The 17,346-nt window shown below is 37.4% G+C and overlaps 1 protein-coding gene across 2 annotated transcripts; it reads right to left on the bottom strand.

Moving 5' to 3' along the window:
- Positions 1-2,498: 2,498 nt before the first annotated feature.
- On the bottom strand, positions 2,499-17,327 carry LOC140153385 (uncharacterized). 2 transcript variants are annotated; one of them, XM_072176126.1, is made up of 6 exons: positions 17,204-17,327; positions 8,875-9,329; positions 7,251-7,884; positions 6,277-6,320; positions 4,864-4,992; positions 2,499-3,629 (listed from the first exon to the last, which is right to left on the bottom strand). In XM_072176126.1, exons 2-6 carry the CDS (start codon positions 9,247-9,249, stop codon positions 3,564-3,566), a joined length of 1,248 nt encoding a protein of 415 aa, XP_072032227.1. In that variant the 5' UTR covers positions 9,250-9,329; positions 17,204-17,327; the 3' UTR covers positions 2,499-3,563. The 2 variants fall into 2 exon arrangements, with proteins under 2 accessions (XP_072032227.1, XP_072032226.1); XM_072176125.1 differs by lacking the exon at positions 17,204-17,327 and adding an exon at positions 17,098-17,148.
- Between the last annotated feature and the right edge of the window lie 19 nt (positions 17,328-17,346).

Genomic DNA, 17,346 nt, shown 5'->3' with positions numbered 1-17,346 from the left:
TCATATATTTCCAATTTTAAAATGAAAATTCCTTAGAACCCTGACTGGATGACTCGACTAGATAAAGGTACCCATTTAGCATGCATGTGGTCAAATTTTTATCTTATTGAGAACACCTTTTCATGCCCAAAATTGATGAATTTTAGTCCATTATCGGACCAGCATGTCATATGATTATGTCGGTTTTTCGTTCAAAAACTCATCTCTTTTTCCTCAATGAATATTACCCAAGTAAGAAGTATGTCATGTGCATTAATGAACGATGACATTTGAGATGATGCTGGACTGATGATGCTGATGATGTATAGGCCTATATGTATACTCTAATATCAAGTCATGTTTAAGTCTAAATGGAAACAAACTTCGGTCAAAGGTTTGATATGAACCTTTTAGCTGTATCCTTTGGCTTTGTGTAGCCGTCGTTGTGAACATGGGGGTGGGGTGGGGGTGGGGGAGGTTGGGTGGGGGTGAGTGAGTGTGTGTAGGCCTATGTATTTCCTTTGGGATAGGCCTACTATTTTAGTCCCAATTTGTAGTCACTCTGGTTTAACATACCGAATTTTACAAATTACTCTTAATCATAAAATGTATTCTTCAGGCACATTCATTAGTACCCCCCTCCCATGTGGGCCCCCTCCCACATACCCGAAGAGGGGTGGGGGTCAAAAATTTGATGAATCATTGTTTTTATATTGTGCATTATATATATCAATTTCAATCATGTAGGCCATATTATTAGGCCAAGAAAACACTTTGAAGAATGTCTCTCATGTACAAAAGTATAGGAAAGTGAATATTTAAAACCACTTTTTTTAGGATGAAGGAAGCATTTTTTCAAAAAAAGTCCAAAACAGGTTTTTATGTCAAAAATGGTCTCTTTTGGGGTGCTAAATCTGCTAAAATGTTTGTCGTCCTGAAATTTTAACCAAAAGCACACTGACCACCAAGGCCCAGGATGGGGTGCCAGTTGGTGGGGTGGGGAGGCAGTGGATGCAAGCACAAATGGTTAATTATTGTTTTATTTTTCTGCTTCACATATATCAACGTAAGCCATATTGGTCATGTAATAAAGCCAAAAAAACATTTTTTAAGAGTGTCTCTTGTGCATAAAAGTATAGGAAACTCGAAACTTTAAAGCATGTTTTCTGGAAGAAGGAAGCACTTTTTATTAAAAGTGTAGAACAAGCCAGGAGCTTTGAAATGTTCTTTTTACCCTCTGACTTTGGCTTGGGGGCCCGGCCGTAGTCGTGGCGCTACGCTCACTCTGCTTCATAAGTGTCCCTATTTCTAGTTTTCAAAAGTTGGCAGGTAATATGCACTGGGCTGCTGCGACTAGACCACTGGGTATTTTTCTACTTTTTTACACACACCTATCTCTGGGTCGTTCCGTTCAAAGGTACTTGAAATTAATTTTTGGGTACTTGAAAGTCCTTGAAAAGTCCTTGAATTTGAAATAGAGGTGGCTGCACGCACCCTGTATATCTTTATTTTTTATATATTATTATTAGTTATTAGTTACCGGGTATATAAAGATAAAATCTATTTATTTTACTACAGAAATTTCACATTTAGTACAAAAGATAATGAATGCCTCATTTACACAATTCGATTTTACATTAGCATGATTAGTATTTCTTCAAACCCGAATGAAGGCAACAATATGAGGTATATCCTTCTCTGATCCAATTCTCTAGCTGAAATATATTATTTGCCTTATACAAATTTCAAATATTAAAACACACTTGGTAAAATCGGTGCATCATAATACAGGGTGTCCCAGCATGATCTATACCATGTTCTCAATCTCCACTGACTTAGAAAAACATTGGATCAGATGTGTTCTAAAATTTAAAACATGTGTTGCAATGCTACACATGTAATCTATCTATTCTGTTAATTTCATTAAAATATCTTACGTGATAAATAATATTGTTGAAAATTTACTGAAATTGGATCATTTTATTTTCTCAAAGATGTGCATCCTTTATCATCATCATTCGGCTGCTGTTGCTACTGTATGGTGTGCATATTGTAAAATAGTTGTGAGGAAAAGCATCAAATTTGGCACAGAGGTAGATTTGGATACGATGACTAATTCTACATAATTATAGAACCAATTTCAGATGTTTAGGTTGAAAAATGCATTTCTGATGTGATTTTTACCCCAATTATTACCCACAAATATCCATATTACAATATTTATAACTTTCTCAAGAGAATTTTGCTGCAAATATCATCTTCACTTTCATGTAGCCTACGTTCGCTAATATACTATGGACATAAACCACAAAAGGACAAACCATCTTCTCTATACCACTACCAGCAGATCAATCTGCCAACATTTGAAATGATGAACCTCACACAATAATTGTGTTCAGAACTACCACCAAAGAAAGGATAGTATTACATGTAGGGCACTGACCGGCACTCAATCCAAACAAATCCTTTACTCCGTATACAAGGATTGCTTCGTAAAATATCACAAACAATCAAAAATACCTGCATACCCTTTCAAAATAACTTTGTTCTGAACATGGTGATTTTTAATACAGACTTTCAAAATAGATTGTTTCAGCCATTTTTACAAAATATCCTTTAATTTCTATCAGAAACAACCAATGTTTAAAATCTATTTATGTATGTAGAAGTTCTATCTACACACAATATGACCATTAGCAATGATATTCATAGCTAAAACAATTTGCCTGGTACAGATCATTCTGGGACACCCTGTGCATATCTTATCATATGGACAACATATCCATACATATTGTATCAAAGATTCAACAAAATCAGTTGAAAATCATCATCTCATGCTGCAATGTATTTCAGAACATATCAGCAGTACTGTGTAATATGCATCACATAACATCACTCTTCTGTCAAAACCACATAACCCCAAAATTTTGCAGGAGGAATGAATACAATAATTAATTTCCAAAATAATTTGGAGTTACAAAGTCTTGACAGAAACTATGAATTTATAGTATAGTTACAATGATAAAGAAATTGATAATACTTAACCATAACTACATTCATTTCATCAAATCATGATGCACACGTGGCTGTGCACATGGCACATGGTCAATGTATGAAATGTGTTAACAGGGTTCCTGCAACTTGAAGCCTTTAAAATTCAAGGACTTTTCAAGAACTTTCAAGGACCAAAAGCATGATTTTCAAGGACTTACCACAACACAAAAATCATGATCTGGCTCTCCATGCGGCACATATTAAAGAAAGTGACAGCTCCTCTCCACTCCCCAATATTTGTCAAAATTATACTTTAGGTAAAATTCCAAATTTCCAGGACTTTCAAGGCCTTGAAAAAGCGTTTTCAAATTCAAGGACTGCGAGAACCCTGTGTGTAGTTTCAAAACCTCATTAAAAACATACCAGGTTTTGTAATACATGTAGTAAAACTTTCCTGCTTTCTGATTGGCTGATCCAAATAAAACATTAATACAATTTGCATAATGACTGTAACAACAAATGAATACAAAAAGTCTTTTTCCAAAAATTTGAGAGTTGCAAGGTTTCAACAGCAACGATAACTGGTGTTGTTAGAATTCATCTTCTGAAGAATCTCCCAATAATAGTACTTGATCCATACTAGTAAGATCATCCATCTATAAAACAGGAAACAGGGTTGACAGTAAGTATAGACACCTGGTTGAGTTTTTTAAGAAATTGAGTCAACAAATTAGGATATTTTCATGTTTCCACCCTTGAAGGAACTTGCAAATGGGCTATTCCATTTAAAATCCACACTCCCCCTGTGGCAGATTTTGGAAATATCTTCCACAGTGGGAGTGTGAATTTCAAATGGAATTAACACATTAATTTGAAACTCATCCTCCCTTTGTGGAAGATCAAGGTTGAATCTTTCTCAGAGGGCGTATGGAATTCAAATGGAGCTGCATAATGTGCTCATTCCATTTGAAATTCAAACTCCCTCTGTGGCAGATATTTCCAAAGTCTTCCACATGGGTAGTGTGGATTGTAATGGAATAGCCCAATATGTTTGCTATGGACCCCAAGAGGGTGCTCAGTACAAAATTAACATACAAGGATGTGCGACATACATGGGTCACATTTTTGGTCATTTGGTACACCAATGGCCCCTTTTCTAGGCCGATTTTGGTATATAGATTGGTAATTTTTTTTCAAAGTGTTCCCAATTGTTCCCAAAATATAGCCTAATTTTGCTTACCTGCAGCCAAAATGTTCAAAAGTTTTAGGAAAATTTGACTTTTGCTATAGCCATGGATCCAAAATTTCTTGTTAAATTGGTGATGGATGGGTCAAGTTTCAAATTCTCAACAGCACACCCATATACAAACCAAACTTTAGTAACCCCTCCCCCTGGGCTGTAGACCACCCTTTTCCCACACTTTACTGTTTCTAACCTTGTTTATAATGGTTACCCACATAGTTCCTCATTCTACGAATCCCTGTAAAACAAGCTAGAAATGATTTTTACAGATTTTTATAAACACACCTATCAAAGGCATGTACCATCTCACTTGCTTACAAGATTATCAATATTTTGAGTCATCCTGTAGTAGAGAATAGACAAACTATGAACCAATGATTTTTCAGTAACGTTGAGACCTGTACGCCGGGTCTTCATCAGATTGTGCAGAGACAAGAAGGGAGGTCTCTGTTTCCTGCTGTCGCACACCTGGGACCCCACCATGAAACAACTTTGTCGGCGATTACCATTATGTGACCAAACCATCAGTCAATTCTGATGAAGACCCAGCGAATGGGTCGCAACTGAAAAATCATTGCCGAGTCTAGAATTTGATTCATATTTTGTCTAATCTCACTTGCTTATTCAATTTCTTTAATTTGTATTACCTGATTTCTTCTGCTTCTGTTTCTATTCTTCTTGCTAAATGATCGCACCCCCTTTACTATGCAAACAATGAGCACAGCTCCTAAGATACCTAAGGCAACAGGAAATAGCACTTTTGATGCAAAGCCATTCTGAATTAGAATTGGAAATAATGTGAAATAGAGTTACAAATAGTCAAAACAAGCATTTATAAGCAACTCTTTCCTGTTTTAAAACAAACAATGTTATCTTATTATCATCTGTTACAGTGTGTTTTCTACTGACAAAAGGTTAACAAGGTAATGTGGAGCGAGAAATATGTGGTAACGGCCAGGGTGATGCAAGGTAACCTCACCTATAATCATTGGCAGCACCAAGATTTTTTTGGGGAGGGGGGAATTAGGGGGGAAGTGAATTTCAGGGGGGCAGAATCAACATATTTTGTGCAAAATTGTTGCAAAAAGAGGAAATTTACGTAATTTGGGGAGGTTTGCCTCATAAGTGGGGGGCAAACTGGGGTAAGAAAAAATATGGGGAATGCTCCCTTGCCCCTGTAGCGCTGCCACTACCTATAATAATTATAAATAAACCTTCCTTCTTATTGCATTGTCATTTTTTTCAAGACATTTCATGTTTGCTGTGACTGGTATCAGTTGCCTTTTAATTGCAATTTATTTCTGTGGCCAGACTACAAATGTATATTGATTAGCAAATGTGTAGTTTCGAAGCCATGGTGCAACCAATGCAGGGGGTGTCTCAGGGGGCTGTTCCCCGAGAAGTTTACTTGACTTCTATTTTGAAGCCTGCATATATCCTCTTCCCTTCTCTCTCCATCCCTCTCCCCCTATCAAGGGGGGAATGTGATTTTTTAAATATTCCACATCAAGCTAATCAACCTGCAGTGACAACCAAGTAACTGATACACATGGCGATAGAATTAAATAGCGAGTTTCTTTGTTTTACCTCATTTGTTCGGCACAAAATGAAAAGGGGACATATCTGTCAGAAAAAAATAACATTTGTGAAGAAGAAAAAAATAAATCTTAATTTTACGGAGCTGTTACAATATTGGTTATATATAGTTTGATCAGCTCGTAATCAGCGAGAATTGTTAGGCTTTTATCACTTCGCTGAAAAGTAGGCCCACGTTAGGAGTGATATAGTTGTCCTGTCTGGTCTATATTTTGCATGTTAAAGAAAGTAGACAAAGTATATAACTTGAATTGATAATTTGTGATGCTTCTGACGAGGTGTCACAAGAGAGTTCTTGAAATATTATATATTGATATTGATCCGCGATGTTATAAGGCCAATATACAAGCTTATCAAACTATAGGGTGGACTGAGGTGGGCATGATTTTGTCTATTACTGTGGTGGTTATCCCTCTCAAACAAAGACTATATGTTATCTCCCTGCCTGCATTTTCAATACTTACACTCATTCCTAGATGCTTTAACTTATTCCAATTGTCTGTTTCAGCTGTAAGAATAGTGGAAACATAATTATGTAAATTATCATTAGCAAGGGTCAGCAATAAACTTTTAAAATTGTTCTATTATTCACCATTACACTGTCTTGGCTAATGCGGCCATCTTTTAATTCTGCAAAGGCAGTGATGAGCTGACATCTGCACATCTGTTTAATTATATACCAACAATTGTGTACCCTAATATGATCAACCTGTGGAGGGAAATGCACCATGTTACAGGTTGTTTTTAATGTACAAACTAATGTAGTCTATGATAACAGACATTTTTCGACTTTTTAAAGGTCCGTGACCCCATCGACAACATCATCCCCCCGATTTATTTCATTGTTCATAAGTTTTTGGTATCACACAATAGATAATATTTTTCTCATTATCATCCTGAAATTTGACGCTCCAAGTCGACATATTTCCTGAGAAATCGTGCAAAAGGAGGCTTATAATAATAATTATGGTACCGTATACCGCTTTGGATTTCTGGGTAGAAAGCCCTGTAGAAATCACAATAATTAATAAGTCTCCTCAACAGCTAGTTTGGTTTCGCGTCATTCATTCACACAAACATTGTTTGTGAGGAAAGAGCGAACCACACTAACTGTTGAAGAGACTCCCGCACGTATATAACTTTTAAATTTTTGTATTTTGATATGGAAGATTCTGTGGCGCAGTCGGTTAGCGCACCGTGTCTTGTGCACAAGGTCCCCGGTTCAAAATCACATTGATATATGAGTAAATAAGGTCAAATATCAAATATCTCATATATGTTCCCACTTCTTGCCCCCCAATATATGTGAACTTGATAAGAACATAATTTAGCAGCCTTTAAGGTAGACTTTTGAAACTCGGGTAGCACACCCCATCAAAGAATAATTTAAGACCCCCCCATGATAAAGCCAATTTTATCAAATATTTTCAATTATTACCTTTACTTGGTGGATCCTGAGTTTGTGGTTTGGTTGGTACAGGCTTAGTTTCTTCTTTCCTTTTGGTTGGTTTTTTTGTTAGTAATAGTGTTGTTGGTAGGGTTGTTTTCTTTGTTGTTTTTAGAAGTGTTTTGGTCTTTGTTGTTGGCAGTAGCATTGTTGTCTTTATTGTTGTTGGCAGTGTTGTTGTCTTTGTTGTTGGTAGTGTTGTTGTCTTTGTTGTTTTTGGTACTGTTGTTGTCTTTGTTGTTGTTGGTAGTGTTGTTGTCTTTGTTGATGTTGGTAGTGTTGTTGTCTTTGGTGTTGTTGGTAGTGTTGTTGTCTTTGTTGTTGTTGGCAAAGTTGTTGTCTTTGTTGTTGTTGGTAGTGTTGTTGTCTTTGTTGTTGTTGGCACTGTTGTTGTCTTTGTTGTTGTTGGCAGTGTTGTTGTCTTTGTTGTTGTCGTTGTTGTTGCCACTGTAGGCAAGGTTGAATGTTCTGGTACTAGTGTTGTAGGTATTTGAGCTGGTGCTGTTGACAGTGCTGGTGATGGAGGAGGTTGTTCGCTTTGGGGTTGTTCTGGTGCCAAAGGTTGAGTTCCTGGTGCAGCAGTTGTTAGTATAGCTCCATTTTCCACAGGCACAACAGCAGCACTCTATATAGATGCCATTAAATAATAAGAACAATATTAGTAAACTTTATTGAAGTAATCTACAGAGATGACAACATGTTGGAAGTTGTTTGAGCTACTTTAGTATCAAGTATCTGACAAATGATGTAAAAAACTAATTTTTCATTAAAATTTAAGTCTTCATGCTGACAGTAGTATATTCTTTTATATTTTTCTTGATCTTAAATCACTTTTATCTTGGTGTGTGTAGGAGTGTGGGGAATGATGAAATTACCATACCATACATAAACAAAAATATACATGTATTATGTCACATGTTCGCTCAGTGATTCTTCCCATTGTAGTGATTGCTGAAGCTCCCATTTACTCAGCTAGCAGGAGCTTAGGAGCAGTGGCCCATGCAGTGCGTGGGCATCCCGTTAGTAATAATAATAAGTAAAAAAAAATAAAGGAGACGATCCTGAAACAGTGATTGGAGTGCCCATCTCTCTTTCATAGGCGATTGGGCCAGACTCTTCCATGTAATGTTGCTATAGGGGGATCAATAAAGAATAGAAAACATTTAACTTCCCCTTTCATATATAAATAAGCAGCGGGGCAGGGGGATTGTGAATTCCAGGAGGGGGCAAAAGCAACAAATTTTGCGCAATATTGCAGAAAAAAGTGGATTTTTTTTGTAATTTTGGGTTTTTACTGGGGAGGCAACTGGGGGGGTGGGGGTGGCAAAAGTTCTGACTGGGAATATTTCCCCCTGGCACCACCACTGTTTATGTGACACGATCTGGTCTATGGAGGCCAAAGGAGGTAATTATTACCTTATACAAAGCTATCATACTGAAAACAACAAACATCTAGCATACTTGGTTGTTAAGTTCTAAAGTGTGGTGATGTCTATTTTCTTATGACGTATTTTATTGTAAATACTCAATACTTTTGCCTATATCTCAAATTTCCACCTTTAGCCTACATGGATCAGATCGTGTCACATATGATGGTACGCATGAAGTGACTTACTGTTCTTGTATTGTTTGTAGGTACAGGTGCCAGTTGAGTAGTAACTGATTGTGTATCATTAGGTGCTGATGAGTTGACAGATGGACTAGTATAATTAGCTGTAGTCCTATTAATAGCTGTTGTAGGCACTGATATCAAGTTGGGCGGTGGTTCAGTAGGCAGACCTGTGACAAGATCTGGAGGTTTGCTAGGAGTTCTTTCTACAGGTTCAGTTACTTTCTTGTTTGTGGGTGTATTGGGTGAAGTAGCTTCACCTTTTAGAAGAGCAGGTGTTTTAGGCATAGGTGGTTTTGTTTTAGCTGGTACTGCTAAATACAAATCAAGGCAGAAACATAGTAAAATCACTGTGATCCAAGTTCTTTCCATTGTCAACATTATGAAGTCATATATATTTGGCTATCATCAGCTACAATTCATCGTCATGTGTTGGATGGCGACACTAGGTTTTGTTTCAACTGAAATAAATAAAAAGAACAAATATAATTTGGAGTGTATCCACAGGCACAGTAAAGGTAAGTATCAACTGTCACAATTTACAGAGTTAGGTATGCCCACATTGTTTATTATAGAGGGCCTCCTTCTACTCCTACTTGTGACCACAGAAATGCTTAACTGTGTAATCCCCAGAGGAAAATACAACAATTTGAAATTTGGACACCAGAAACTTTACGTAGAAAGTCAAAAAGTGTCGTTTGGTATACCTTGATACAGAAGTTATCATACAGTGATAGTAATTTTTTTTCAAATAAAATCTATTTTCTGTAAAATGGATTGCCGTGCTGAAAAATTGTACCCGGTACTTGCTTTTTTGTACAGTTGCAAGTAATTCATTGTAAGGTTCTGTCATTGATGGTCACAGAATTTGGAAAAAATACATTTGCCCATAACTTTGCTAATTTTTGTCCCTACAGACATGGTTGACCCCTCATTTTTTAAGTTAAATTACCTTTCTAAACAAAACAATTTCAATGTGAAATATCCTACTTGAAAATTTGATGATCATACCTAACACAGGCATAGCCAGCTTTCTAAGAATGTGTACATGTGTGGGGGCACATTTTCTCCCAGGCGGGCCACTCAAGTATGATAGTGTACGCATGCGTGACCAAATTTTCTTTAAACACCCCGTAAACGAGTTTTACACTACCAGCAAATTTAGGCCTTTAAAAAGGTAATTTAACATAAAATTTACCCCCCTGATGAGTTTTTTGGCTAGTAAAAATGAAAAAATGTAAAATTTGAAAGGTAGGCCTACCTCTAGAAACAAGTTGTTCAGTTTCAGAAAACTACCCTTACATGTATTCTTGAAAATCAGTGTTTTTTAGACCCTAAATGTGTCACTCGCGTAACTTGCCTTGCCTGGTCACGCATGCGTACAGACCATTTATGTGAGTGCTCCCCCCCCCCCCGGGCATTTAAGTTTAAGTTTTAATTAAGTTTAATTAATTAACACTTGCTCAAGCTTCAAATTTACATTTTTGTGAAGGGTATCTCCCTTTCATATCTTTTTTTTTTAAACACTCATTTAGAGGCATATACAATGTATGTGATGACCATCCTCCACAACTGCCACTATTGAGATATGCTCCATCGAACTTAACAATAAACAATAGGAAACAAAGGATTTATTGACTGTTTTATTGATTTTTCACTACTTACATGTCAAGTACTATAGACATATGATATACAGGGTGGGCCATTAAGTTCACACTTTTTCGATGGCTTATTTCTCAGAAATGAAAACACATATTGAAATAAGTTGAACATATTTGTAAACCTCTATGTCTGGACTGTCATTGCTGAAAAGGGCATTAACATCCATGGTCTAATTACAAAATGGCGACCATTTAAAGCAGAGAAGTCAAAAACCACTTTGCACACACGTAAGACTATAGACAATGATCATGCATATTAAGTTTTTAGGCTTAAGCAAGTTTTAAAAAAGTTTGATGACTCTATATGCATTTACTTGAGTGTCATTGCCGGGGTCATCGGACTCATGCGTGTATGAGTTGTTTACTGTTTGAAAATCATTCACCTGTGAAATTGACACAAAAGGATGATTGGACATGCTCATTTACATAACAAATACACTAGTTTTGGAGGAACTTCAAATTTAAAATGCCTTGCGTGCGTTCTTGTCATTCATGTTAGAGATACCCGTGTAAGTACTTTGAGGTGATTCTTGCTGTTCAAAATGCGGCAGTTTACAAAGGAGGAACAAATTTTCATCGAGGAGGAAATTTCAAGAACCGGAAAGGTGCGTTCTGTCCTGAATGCATGGCCAAACCAGTTTCCGAATACCAGACTTCCTAGTCGCCGACACATCTATAATATTAAACAAAAGTTTCACTTACATGGAACTGTTCTCAATCGGAACAAATCTAACAGTGGGAGACCACGAACAGGAAGATCAGCCAATCACATTGCCGATGTTAGAAGGGATTTGCAAGCTAACCCAAGATTGAGTACTCGACGGAACAATTGTCCCCATATTCCAAGGACAACGTTCAGACGAATCATCACTCATGATATCGAATGGCACCCTTACAAGATCCTTAAGCGTCATGGACTGCAACCAGGAGATCCAAATCGGCGACTTCAGTTTTGTAAATGGTTAGTTAACAGCGCACGACGCTTTCTTGATACCGCTGTTGTTGTTGACGAGGCAAACTTTCAAATGGACGGGTCTGTCTCTTCTCAAAACGTACGGATGTATGCACCGAAAGGCAATCCTCCGAGAGACTTTGCTTTTAACGCTCCACGTGACAAACGCAGTTAGTGTTCTCGCAGCCGTCACAGGAAACAACCGGTTGATAGGACCGATATTCGCTGACCAGAACATAAATGGAAACGCTTACCTCGACATAATCAATGATCAACTAGAGCCTCAACTGGTCCAAATATTTGGACAGCAAGCGAACGGGGCCATCCGCAGGGCGTGGTTCTTTCAAGACGGAGCGCCAGCCCACCGTCTTATCGCTGAGACAGATTGCAGGAGTTGTTTCCGCATCGTGTTGTCGGCCTTGGACATCATGTGGAGTGGCCTCCGAGGAGTCCTGATCTGACACCTTTGGACTTCTGGCTTTGGGGTGATGTCAAGGCGTCTGTGTATGCCGAAGGTCCGCCAAGGAATTTGCGGGAGCTGAGGAGATGTATTACAGATGCGTTCACAAGGATCCGACGCACCAGGGTTACTTCAAGAGCAGTTCACCATATGTACGATTGTGCGATGATTTGTATTCGCGAGCAAGGAGGCCACGTTGAAGGACGATAAGAACAGCTTTAAAGACAGAAGCATTTTCACTGTGGCATGCATAAATACGTGACTTTATGGAACCATGATAAGCAGTAATGAAGAACAGAACTATTTTTATCAGAGTCAAATATGATTTTACTTGTATTCTTACTTTTCTAGTGCAATATTTTTAATTTCATGACAATTTGAGACAAATAACTCGTTTCCATTGAAGCACTGCTACGGTTTACATGTGTCTATATGAAGAAATAATTTCCGAAGAGAAGGAGAGACATTCCTGACACCTATTTATAAATTTATCTTGTTACAAAATGTATATCTCTATATAAGATTTATGTTATAGTGCAATAAGGCCACGCGTTTTGAACTCGCCACCCAAAAATGGTGGTGTTGTTACGCTTTTCCAAATCGAGACTCGTTCAAATTGTTATATCTCTGCTTAAACAAAAGGTATTGAAGTGAGTTTGGTGTCATGTTGTAGCTACATGTGTGCCCTAAAAGACCTCCCAAAGGAGAATTGTTTATCAGCTAAGATAGTGGAGTTAGAGTTGTTTGAGTTCAGAATGACCGAGGTGGGGGATGAGGCGGTGGCGGATGAGGCGGTGCCCGGGGGGGGGCACTCACATTTTTTTTGGGTAGGGGTGTGCCACCGCCAGTTTCGAACTCGAGGTCTAGGGAACTGATCGCCCGTCAAATAGGGAGGGTCTAGGGAACTGATTGGCGGTCAAAAAGGGGGTCTTGGGAACTGATCAGCCGCCAATGGGGGTCTCGAGAACTGATCCAGGGTAATTTTCAATTTTTTTTTTGTTGCATTTTTGCCACAGATTTTCGAAAAAATCGATTTCGATTCTTGTCAAAAATTGTGCATCGAATTAAGTAGGCCTATATCGGGATAAAAAATAAATTAAATGTATCTCAACATCTGGACCTGGATCATTCCAAGCAGAATGTCTGCATCACACTTGAATCCAGATTAGGGACCGATCGTTATTTACGGCAGGGTGGGGATGGGCGTTTGGAAACAACAAAAATTTTCGCGTTCCCCCCTCGCGTCCGCTCAAAATTTCCGCGTTCCCCTTGTTTTCCCAATTTCTCCATTTAAAACTTCACAATCCCGCCCCTCCTGGTTCAACTAAAAATTTCAGGTTCCCCCCTCAAAGTCCAAAGACTAAAAAAACTTGTGTTCCCCCTAAATTTTCCCATTACCTCCCTGCCATAAATAACGATCGCTCCCTTAGTAGGGAGCCTACAGGGATCTATTCTATACGATGATTTTTATTTTTGGGTGGATCATCTGGAAAGGATAAAATTCAAATTGAGAAAATATTCTAGGTATGACTTGTACTTACCAGAACACGATCATGTCAGAAATTAATATTTTGTTCTGGGTCTGATTATTCGGACTAAACTTGTACTAGTCTATAACATCCAGATCATAAGAAAATGACAAATAGCCTAAATTCCCTGTACTGGCCTACTTTCTCACCTACTGAATAATTATAGCAGCAGTAGGCCTACTACAAGCAAACCTGAGATTGCCGCAAAGAAAAACATTATAATTCATAGTTTTATGTGAATGGATCGAGCCATAAATGTCAAGTGTGCAGAATTCGGCAGTCTTTCCACCAGGCTGATAGATCGAAAATCACTTCTAAATTCACTATTCGGACCAGCCAATGAAGTGTACATATTTGAGGTACTATAGTCATAATATTTACTTCCAGTTTTATTCCCAATGATGGTCTCAATTCATCAAAATGTTCATGTCACCATCAGCCGAAAAAGTCCGATGATTTTCAATGTCATGGCCTCGAGTGATGTTTACATTTTGAAAACAATCACAAAACTGGTCCAGTGTTGCCTAAAAAGGAGCCCAAAATTCACCTTATTCCTTACAATGTGTTATTAATGGGGAAGAAAATGATGGAAAATTCCCATTGAAGGAAGTTTTTGGGCTGCAAAAGTAGCTTTTGGGCCGAGATTTTGGGCTTGTAAACGTAGCGTGGAAAACATGCCAATCTATTGTCAATGAGAGCGGAGATGATGAATTCTGTGAGTCTAGCGAACGGCTAGAAAAAAAATTGAGTCATCAGAGCGGCAATCAATGAATTCAGGGGTCTAGGGAACGCCAGCGGCTCTGAAAAAGGGGGTCGCCGCCACGGCACATACCAGATAGCTGACAAATGTGAGTGCCCCGGGGGCGGTGGCGGTATGTGCAAAGTCTATGGAAATAAAGATTTTGTGTGTGCGCATTGAATCAACTGATCATATCTTTGCATCCATATGGGCTACAGACATGGTTAAGAGCTCTTTTGAAAGATTATTTATTCTGCTAATTGTTTTTAATCATTTTGAACTCTTTATGATTGGTTTAGTCTATGAAATGCAAACTTTCATGTGCAAAACTACCTGTTTTCATATTAAACACTGTAGTAGCAATGCGGATGTCTTCAAAATCTAAAAGTTGCCCTAAATTTTTAATTACTTATCCTATCATAGTCAAAGTTTACATTTTCTGAGATGAAATTTGATGAGGAATCTAAATATGGACTTACTTTTTTTGTATGGGCTAGGGGTAAAATGTTTCAGTTCAAAATATGTTGAATTGTAAAAAAATTTGAACATATTTTGGGACACCCTGTATTCCGATATTACCAAACAGCTGTGATTTTTTTTCTTCCAAAATCAGTGGGCTCCCCCTAACCTCTAACCAAATCAATGTTGTTTACTTTCAGTTTATAACTGCAAGTTAGTAATAAGCAATGCATTAAGTGACCCATTTTTTATTTGGATTTTTTTTTTCCACCCTGTATAACTTCAAGGTCACCCTGTACAATGAGTTGAAATGTGTATATTTAAATTGCTTATGCCTTCAGCTTTCCAAAAATGTATACATTTGCTAGTTTAGGGTTGATAGTTGTGGAGATTTCTAATTTGAAACTTGATTGGTGTAATAATTCATAATATTTGTGATGTAACGCTAAGGGTGGCGAGTTCAAAACACGTGGCCATAACCATCATGAAGACTCCCGTATAAAATTATGCACATTATCTAGAATGCGACTGCAAACAAAAGTTAACTGCGCAGATTATTTAAAGCTACTGTTACATATTCTGTTCAACTGGAAGGCTACATATTCTGTTTGAAAAAGAAATATTTATTTAAATATGGTTAATTTACAAGAGAAATATTGACAGAACTTTCATGCGTACTGTTATTTTTCTTCCTTTGTTCCTAATCCATTGTGGTGTGAACCAGCGACCACCATATATCGCGTGATCATCCGCTCCATTTGACTTACGTGTGTGCAAAGTGGTTTTTGACCCCCCTGCTTCAAATGGCCGCCATTTTGTAATTAGACCATGGATGTTAATGCCCTTTTCAGCAATGACAGTCCAGACATAGAGGTTATGTTCAACTTATTTCAATATGTGTTTGCACTTTTGAGAAATAAGCCATCAAAAAAGTGTGAACTTTTTAATGGCCCACCCTGTACATCATTTTAAAGCTAATTTCAAGCAGAATATTTTGGTTGAATATCTCAAAAATGATGATTGGCGACTTCAGGGCTCAGTTGTGCTGAGGGGTCACATATGCTTGCAGATCTATGCAATTCTATGGAATAGGGCATTACCAAAAAATGTCATTTATTGCAGTTTGGGGTCATTTTGCTCTTTTTACATATCTACACCAACAAAAAAACCATTGTAATCTACTTAGGGTCTTTTTATGTTTTCAATTTCTAGGAGTCTATTACAAATGTTACTTTTCAAAGGATTATTTCATGGAATAGTGGCAATGTTTACATGTAGCCACTACCTCCACAAACATATGGAATTCAACTACCGGTATTAACGTAAACTTGTGTGTGCGAACACAAGTTCCAGGCATGACTAATTTCAATTTGCGTGCTCACGCGTAAGGCCATATAAAATTAATGTTTTGGTTCTCGCCCTCCCTCCTCAATTTCTGGGATTTGTCAGATTTTTTTTTTTTTTTAGAGATTTCAATTATTTTAGACTTTGGAATGATCTATGAATTTTTCATACATATAAATAAGTTTATTAGAGAACAAGGATCACTTCCAAGTCTTTTTTGTGGTACTCTAGGGGTTTATCCTCAGAATCTCACATTTGGGGAAAAAAAAAAAAAGTGCCTCATCGTTTCCTCGAGCACTGTTGGAAAAGACCGAAAACTACTGACAATGCTGATTTTCAATTCATGAAAATCCTCTGGACGAGAACCAAAATATTAATTTTATACCGCCTTGGCGCCTAACGAATGTATATACATCGCGCTTGCGTCCGCGTATACGCTATGGTACAAACTTGCATGGATTCATCATGGATTAACAACGGTTGACTCCTGTACAAAGTGTAGGAAGATTTGTTGAAAAAAACATGAATGGGGGCCAAATTTGTGGCCAATCAAATTATCAATCAAGACAATAAGGCCAAGTAAAAAATAAAACATGTTTCACGTCCGGTTTTCAAAAAAAAAAGGAGGGGGGCTTTTTATTTTCTATTTTTATCGCAAAATTGGTATAAATACCCATACTTAGAGCTGTTTTAGCGTATACAATAATGCCTGGAAAAAGAAGGAGGCCCTTTTTTATTTGTTGTTCTGAGAGTTACACCCCCTCCAATGATCACAAAACCTTCCTAAAATGTTTCTTGTATGATTTGTATCTTAACAAGGCTATAGAAAGCATTCCAACTTCCTAGACATATTTTTTGAAAAGTTATAACTGCATTTCAAAAAATAAAAATATATTTGAGGAAACCTCAAAAAGGAAGCGGGAGGGGACGTGAAACATGTTTATTTTTTATTTTGCCTAATCACAAGACACAAGTCAATTGACATACAATTCAATGAATGACGACCTGACAATGCCTGACAACGATTGTGCCAAGTTCCGAAATTATTATAATCATAATAATGCACAAACACAAGAAAATCATACCTTGAATATATACCCGTTCTGTGAGAGAAATAATCACATCGGTATGTAACTCATGAACTGTAAGCTTACAAAGTAAATAATTAAAGATCTGCAGTCATCTGCTTACGATTACACCGTGACACTTCCGGTTTTTCCTAGGCTCTTTCACTAAATCGTTTTAAATATTCAGTTTGGATGATGCTTAGACTTTAGTTCAGAACAAATGAAAAGTTTCATGTAAAAAAATATTAGGATCATACAAAATTATTT

The sequence above is a fragment of the Amphiura filiformis genome, chromosome 5 (assembly GCF_039555335.1).
Source record: "Amphiura filiformis chromosome 5, Afil_fr2py, whole genome shotgun sequence".
Classification (NCBI taxonomy): Eukaryota; Metazoa; Echinodermata; class Ophiuroidea; order Amphilepidida; family Amphiuridae; genus Amphiura; species Amphiura filiformis.
Note: the sequence above shows the minus strand (reverse complement) of the source record. Positions and strands in the feature narration are given on the sequence as shown.